The sequence below is a fragment of the Curcuma longa genome, chromosome 3, assembly GCF_044706935.1.
Source record: "Curcuma longa cultivar G26 ecotype Majalengka, Jawa Barat chromosome 3, ITB_CL_G26_1.1, whole genome shotgun sequence".
Classification (NCBI taxonomy): domain Eukaryota; kingdom Viridiplantae; phylum Streptophyta; class Magnoliopsida; order Zingiberales; family Zingiberaceae; genus Curcuma; species Curcuma longa.
Window position 1 is genome coordinate 17,379,446 of NC_133863.1, and position 7,922 is coordinate 17,387,367.

General features: G+C 38.4%; 1 protein-coding gene across 1 annotated transcript; it reads right to left on the minus strand.

Moving 5' to 3' along the window:
- Positions 1-2,091: 2,091 nt before the first annotated feature.
- On the minus strand, positions 2,092-5,188 carry LOC141825295 (uncharacterized). The gene is made up of 2 exons (XM_074712683.1): positions 4,121-5,188; positions 2,092-2,342 (listed from the first exon to the last, which is right to left on the minus strand). The coding sequence occupies exons 1-2, from the start codon at positions 4,879-4,881 to the stop codon at positions 2,315-2,317; spliced, it is 789 nt and encodes a 262-aa protein (XP_074568784.1). The 5' UTR covers positions 4,882-5,188; the 3' UTR covers positions 2,092-2,314.
- Positions 5,189-7,922: the final 2,734 nt, after the last annotated feature.

Consider the following 7,922-nt stretch of genomic DNA (forward strand, 5'->3'; position numbering starts at 1 on the left):
GAAAGCAGGTAGCAGTACCTGCAGTTGGCAGGGAAGGGAGACTACAGCTTTTGTCAGAGACCCGTTGGGCACAGTAATCGAGGATGCAGGTCTATAAAAGAAGCTGAAGAGGCGCTAAGGAAAGTATCGATTATTCTTTTTGAACGTTCATTCTTTGAAGTGCTGAAATCTTGAGATCAATCTGCTAGTCGAAGCTAGAGAAAGAAGAAGAGCAATGTCCTGGTTTTTGGAGAGACAGGCTTGAGCTGCAAGCGGTCTTTGTTGTTCTTCTCATTCTTAGTCTTTGACGCATTCTTGAGTTCTCCTTTGTCTTGAGCTTTATTCATATCTGTTGAGACAAACTGTGGAGAGGTTCCTCCACCGAGAAGGAGAAAGTTTATAGCCGGTGCTACCGGGGTTCGATCTGCCGAAAGATCAAGGAGTCGTCCACCTTACAGACACGCCGAGGAGTAGGAGCAAGTTATCTCCGAACCTCATAAATCCTCGTCTTAGCCTGCTGATCTTCATTTACCTCTGATCAAGTTGATATTTCCGCTGTGTAACCAAAGATTAAGCAAGAAAGCGAAAAGTGTGTACGACTATTCACACCCCCCCCCCTCTCTAGCCGTGTTCATCTAGGTTGAGATCCAACAACCATCTTGATGTCACCCTCTGAATTAGCAATCAAAGTCAACTTGATCCAACCCCATCTTTGTCTCAGTCTCATATCTCCGCCACATCGCTATCTCAGCCTCAAATCTCGGCTCCATGTTTGTCTTGGCCTCAGACCCCAACACCATCTTTGTCTCAACCTAAGGTCTCGACACCCTTACTGTCTCGGCTTTGGATCTCGCCACCGGTAGTGCACGTCAACAAAACTAATGCACCTAGCACCAGTCCAGTTCTCGATTTGGTGCATTCTTGTTGCTCTACAGTCCGAATGCTTGGCAACTTGAGCTCCTCAACTTGGCATCTTGAGTATTCGATAACCCGAGCACTTCAACTTGGCATCTCAAGTGCTTGGTAGCCTGAGCACAACTCGGCAATTGAGTCCAAGGCACCCTGCTTAGAGTTGTGTCCAAGCTCGGTACGTAGCACGCTCGTCCAAACTTCATACTCACACCTCCTCGATTTATCTCTTCATAGATAGTCGTGAGGCAAACTATGTGAAACCGCTGAGACGACAGATTCCACCTTTACTGAAGTACTCACACTTCCAAACATCATGGGCTTCCTCAAACCCCCTTATGGCAGGCCTAGAGCCTCAAAGGACCACGGGTTCAGGCCATCCCTAGGCGTGACCCTAACAAGGATGGGCGTAACTGGGACATTACCTTTGCAAATTATGGTTTAAACAAATACACATCACAGTTGGGTACACACCATGCAAGAATGAGCCTTGAAAAAACATGACCGTAACAGGCCCACTTTCCAGGGCCCTCTCAAAATCTGATTTGTTCCAAGTCTATTCCATTCGATCAACCAAGTATATATGAATAAGAAATTAACTTTTTTTTATGTTCTCAGGACATAACTGAGTTAGTTACGATAAAATAAAATTACAGAAAAGGACAAAAATTCAAATCTCGACGAAACTAAAATAATATCCTCTTCCATCGTGATCAACTACAACTTCTCGATTTACCTTCTCACAAATGGTCATAAAACCGCCGGGGTAGCGGATTCTACTTTTTGCAAAAGAAATTAACTCTCTTTAGAATCATAACATTATATCTTTGTTATATTGAGACTTTGCTGCTTGTATGAATCCTATACTTTTTGATGAGCACAAGCTTCCACCGTTTATTAGTTCTAGAAAATTTAGAGAATTTTAGATTAAAGAGCTAAACATGATAAACATTTGATATAGATGAAGAACTATGTTTATATAGCATTCGTTACATGAAGAATAACTATGTACATATAATGACTATGCAAAGATTTAGCATGAAGTATATATAAAAGGTACATGAAGGATATAGAATTTAATAATAACAAATCATAAGCATGTTTGTCAAATATAAAAAAAAATGTTGCAGGTTGAAATAGTGGTATCAGACGTTTTGACTGGCTACGAATGTGTACCAGTTGAGTATCTATGTATTTTACGAGTGGATAAAAGATTTATCCAAATAATTATTTGCGTTTCTTTGAAAAATAATAACTATTTGCAAAAATACAAGCTTTTTAAGAAAATACAGTGCAAGATCACTGAGACAGGAAACTGGAACTCAACTGAGCTCGCCAATCTTCTCCCAGCGATTATAAATGGGGGGAAAACCTATATATAGAACACGGCATACAGCAGTAGCAAGACCATCCATCCCTCAAACATCTATGAGCCTTCTCGGTGCAAGTTAATCCTGAAATTGTTGGGTAAAGAGAAGAATAATGGTTCTGTGCTTCAATAGCAAGTAACTTGAGCAAAATTAACCATACGGAAGCAACTAAATAGATGCTGTAATTATCACATTAACCCCACGACTAATCTATTTACTTGTCATTAAGAACATAAGTTTGACTAGCAGAATGGACTTAACTAGGTGAACCTACTTTCATTCTTTTTAAGAACATGAATGTGTCTTACTCGAGTGTAGAATGAGATTGTGTAGTTAGTTTGAAATGAAGAGAGTTCTGATGTCAGAAAGAATCTGTTCAAAAGATTGATGAAACTTCAGGCCTACAGTTGCCTTCTGTTGCATAAATTAGTGTGTTATAAGCAAAAGGTTCAAAGTTTTTGACTACCGAAGAATAGTTTTAAGATATGCACGACATTTCAACGAGAAAGTGCGGTTTTTTTTCAATCCCTTAATTATAGGAGACATGTGCATGTGAAAATATGGGTGCCCTGTAGCAAACAAAAGAATCAACGCACATCAGTAGGATAATGCTTCATTATCGAGCTTCCTGAAAGGTCATCTTCATCTGTCACGCTAAGATTTCATAGTTGCAATAGGTGGATCCTCCTGCCTAAGGAAAAGAACAGAATAACATCATACCTACAAATATGTGGCTCGACCAAAGATCCATCTCTAACTTCTCTAATTTCCCAAATCTCCTTTTGTACAATAATTTAGATATGCTTCGTCACAATTATTAGCAACTTAGATACAATAAGTTAGATTCGCTTCATCACAATTATTAGCAATCAATATTTCTAGGTAAAAAGTCAATCACAGTTATCGTGTTCTGTTTATCCTTAAATAAAATAGCAACAATAGAAATTTGGCTTGAGAAAGATCATCTCGTGGTTGCAATGAATTTTCTTTAAAAATGGTAACAGATTAAAAAATTGTTTAAGAAATGCACATTCACTTCATATGAGAAAAAAAAAGGTTACATGTTCATTTACGTAAGTTGCACTAAACCAAACATAAAGTTGCAATCGACCTATTTACAGTTGTTTAGGTTTGTAAGTCAATTATCCAGTAGATATGCAGCTAGTGTGAACTGTGCAAAGTAGAGTATCACTGTCATATTCAATATATTAATTTGTTATATTTAAGATAAAAAAAAATGATCTTTAGAAAGCTCTTAAATATATTCTCAATCAGCATGGAAAGGATTTAGGAAAGAATGCCGATCAACGTTAAGATTAATGGTTATCTTGACATGATACCTAATCCTATAAAAGACATCTTGAAATTCATTATGCTAATTCCGGCAACACATTTGTAGAGAATAGCCTTAATTATCGTACGAGTTAAAAGGAAAAGGCAGATTAATTCTGGAATTGCCAAGAATTGCTTTCAAGACGACACCTATCAACATATTTCAATAAAAGTTTCATTTCCACTACAAGTTTTATTACCACAGGTCAGCTTGATCAAAAACACTCGAAGAAGAAATTCTTGTTAACAACAAACAATTTCTGATTCAAATATCCTTTATCCTACTGGAAATAGAGCTGCAAAGTTCAAATAATAGGATGGAAGACTTGTTCTAAGCTTCACTTGTTAATCATCAGAGAGAAAAAGTGAATTAGATTGTAGTAAAAGTTCCATTGCAGAAATGTAGGAACAAGGAGGTTCAACGAAACAACCATATTCTTAACAGAAATTTGAAGCAGAATGGATTCGGCAAACAATGATGAGGAGTAAAGAAGCAACAGAAATTTGAAGCAGAGAGACGGAGAGCATACCATCTGAACAAGTAGAAGCGACACAACGGGAGAGTCCCATGGCTCACTCCCTGCTTTAAGCTCACCGGGCCGCACCCCACTCGGATCGGCACCTTCACGGTGCTAGCACCGCCCACCCGAAGCCCCATCCTCATTCTCAGACTTAGCCCGAGCTTCACCTCCTTGCTCCTGAATCGCGCTTGGATCCTCTCTCCGGCAATCTCGTCCACGGCCACCGACTTGGCAGCCGTCAAAAAGCGTACGACCGTCCGATTTCTTCTGCCCTGCTCGAACCCTGCGACCTTCGCCATTCCTACGTCTACGTCTCCGTCATCGTCGATCACCTTCACTCGCGCCTCCCCGTCCCCGTACTCAAGAATAATCTTGCCGTTAGGGTTCGAAATGAGGATCCCGACAGCGGTGGCCGCGTTGAGGAAGGTGCCGTCGAGCCGGGAGGTGACTCGGAGGCGGGTGGCGTTGAGCAACTCGAGGCGGAAGGAGGGGAACCGCGGCTGAAACCATAGGTAGGCGAGCCCGGCGGCGACCGCGATGAGTGCGGCCAAGGCGAGGACAACTGCGGAGGCCCAGCAGCAGAACCGGAAGCAGCAGGAGCGCCGAGAACGGTGGCGGCGGGGCAGCGCCTTCCCTGGCTGGCGGAAAGATGGGGGCAGCGGCCGCCGCCGGGGAGGCGGCTTCGGAACGCTAGGGGGTGGCGCCTGCGGGTCGCGATAACCGGGCGGCTTCTGGAGCGCCAGCTTTGAGTTAGGCTTCCCCTCCGCCATTCACTCAAATCTATATACTAATCTACTTCCACCCAGATTTCTCAAAAACCAAAAGCGAAAAATCAAAGGATAATCGGTACAATCCGTGCTCGTGTCTGATGTCTTGAAGGCGATGAACCGATGAAGTAAGACTCGCCGGAATTGAGATTGGCAGCGGCGACGCCGGCGAGAAGGAAGCAGAGACGAGTCCTCTCAAGATGTTCTCCGAGGATTGCAGGGAGGAAATGCCTCGAGATTCGTGAGGTCACGCCATCGCAGAGATCGGACGGAGGAGCAGGTCCGTGGTTGTTCGAGCGAAATGAGATAAGAGGAGTGAAGAGTGTAGCGCTGGACCACGGAGACGAGTGTGCGTCTTAAAACGTTCGAGCAGCGCGGCGACAGATGGTGTCGTGGCGAAACGACAATCGTTTCATCGGATGGGGCCCAAGCGCAGTACAGGTGGCGAAGGCCATTAATTAGCAACTTAAATTTGGTTGTTCCTGGTGGGAATAATATATATTTTTAGTATTAATTTTTTTAATTATCAAATAATTTTATTGTGATATATAAAAATAAATAAATAGGCATAGTCTTCATAGGTAATTAATTCTAACTTCAAAAATGACATTTTTTTATTAACAGATTGGAAACATAAAATAAACTTTTTTAAAAAAATTAAATATAATTATCTAATTATTGGTGCATTAAAGCAATTGAGGAAAATAATATTGTAAATGAAAAAAAAACAATATTACCTTTCTTATTTTTTGCATTATCTTTCTTTTATTTATTTTTATTCATCTATTGATTTTAAAAAATTAAAAAAAACTAAAATAACCAATTTATTTTTTATTTAGTAGATTTTTTTGGATCCTTAGAGACAAAAAAATTGCATGGGTTGAATGGAATTAAAAAATTTTCATTTTTTTTCTCTTTCTTCCGAGCAAACTTAATATAGGTAATATGGACATATTAAATTTCAAATAAATGGCTAATATTTAAAAAATGAAAACAAATAAAAACATATTTATAGAAAAAAAAAATAAGTTGATAATTCATAATGTAAGGACAATTGAGCTTGAAACGCGATTGAATTGTTAGGTGACCTATTGGGTTGGACTCGAGATGACCTAGTATAGATTGTTCTTAGGATAAACTACCATGATTATCTTTGACACTCAACACTAGAATAAAAAAGAATTTTATTTTTATTTTTATTTTTTATTTTTATTTTTATTTTTATTTTTATTTTTATTTTTAAAAGATTTACAAATTAGGTTTTATCACGTAGCTAGTTGTACTTAACTTTGGTTTGTGTCATGTTTAGTATAACATGATCTAATTATGCCAAGTTAAAACGCAATCCCACCAACCCTATAGCCATCTCTCGTTTTTGACATATATATATTTTTAATCATAATATATTGCTCTTGATTTCCATCATTATAGTAGATTTTAACCCTATTGCCCCTTCACTTTTCGTTACAAAATAATTTAAAACATGATTCCTTGGTTAGATTGCCACATGTACGTTGGATGCTTGCAAAGATTGATACTAAAACTTCAAATTAAAGAGTGTAAGAAAGATTCGTATAATTTTTTAAAGATAAACAATGTAACAATACATGAAATGAGAGATGGTTTATGATTATCATGATGAAAGTTGAACAGTAGTGAGATTTCAGATACAAAGTTTTTGAAGTTCTGGCGAAGAGAAGAATTAATGATTCAGTTGTAGAGTCGGCGAAATGTATCTCCCTTCAAGCTTTTCTAACCCACTAAGGAAGAGAAGGGTAGAGCCTCATTGTTAAGGTAGATGGCGAGTCCACCTCATCCATCTTTTTCTTCTTCCTCTAGTCCACCTCATTTGTCTTTCCTTTTGATTCGTATACGTGTATATGTAGAGATCGATCTTTACATATTGGAAATGCTATATTATCCTTGAGATTATAGTGAATAATCATGACGACGTTTAATGAAGTGGATTTGGTGTTTGAAGAACCATTTGCCTGATCACTGCATATGCATGCATGGCTCTGCGCTAGCTCTGCAGTCCTTGTCCTTTTGTTATGGTGTCAAAATCTTGAGCTTATCTCAAGCTGATGAAGGAAAGTGATGGAATGATTGATGATGTTTTTGTTTCATCTACGTTCCTCTTATATTTGACCTTTTGGACTTACTTCAATTTTATGATCTTGTTTTGGCTTATTATCATCAATAATGTTTTGTGTGGAATATTAATTATCACAAATGTGAGATGAATAATGGATTTTTTTTTTGTTTATTTGTGCAGTGTGAGAAGAATAGACTTCATTGTTTAAACATTGTTAAAAGTCACTTTCTCTTGTGGTGGTTCATTGTTAGAAGGCACTTTTTTGTGAATTAGAACAAGCATTCTTTACATAATATTCTATTAATTGTTTATTGATGTATTTCTTGGATTAAAAAAGAAGTAATTTGAGGAAATATCCAACTATATACTTTATTCTTTAGTTGAGTGGAGCAGTGAAATTCATTAAAAAAAATGGCAATGTATTTTTTAACCCAAAACTTTAGTTGGGTATCCATTTTCAAACTTCTGAATTGAAAGGTTGATCTTGATGGACAACTCTTGGTTGATCTAGGTTCTACTAAAACTAGTCATTTCTTCTGGTGGAGGTGCTGATGTAGATTCTATGAGTTGATCTTACTTTGCCCATCATCAATTTTGTGATCTGGATACTTTCTTCTTTATTAAGATTGATTTTTTTTTAGTCGATTTTTTTTACCTCCAGGGTATGGTTGAGTTGGTTACTATGGGACAAACTTGTTGAAGTGAACAAGGGTTGAATCTCAAAGAAACCGAAGCAATGCTCTCCCCGTAGTGGCCAACTGCAGCTTCTTAATTTACCTCCTCACAGATAATTATGAAGCTGACCGTGTGGGGCCATTAGGGTGGCGGATTCCATCTTATGTTGAAGATTGATTTTTTTTTTAAGATAGAAGACCTACTCCTCTTTGTTATGGTCATTTATCTATTTTAGTAGATGTCTATTCTTAGAGGGACTAACTCTATTTCTCGA

Coding starts and splice junctions, on each gene's coding strand:
- LOC141825295 (XM_074712683.1), bottom strand. CDS start 4,881: ATGGCGGAGGGGAAGCCTAACTCAAAGCTGGCGCTCCAGAAGCCGCCC. Junction 2,343..4,120: donor CGCTTCTACTTGTTCAGATG/GTATGCTCTCCG, acceptor CAACAATTTCAG/GATTAACTTGCACCGAGAAG.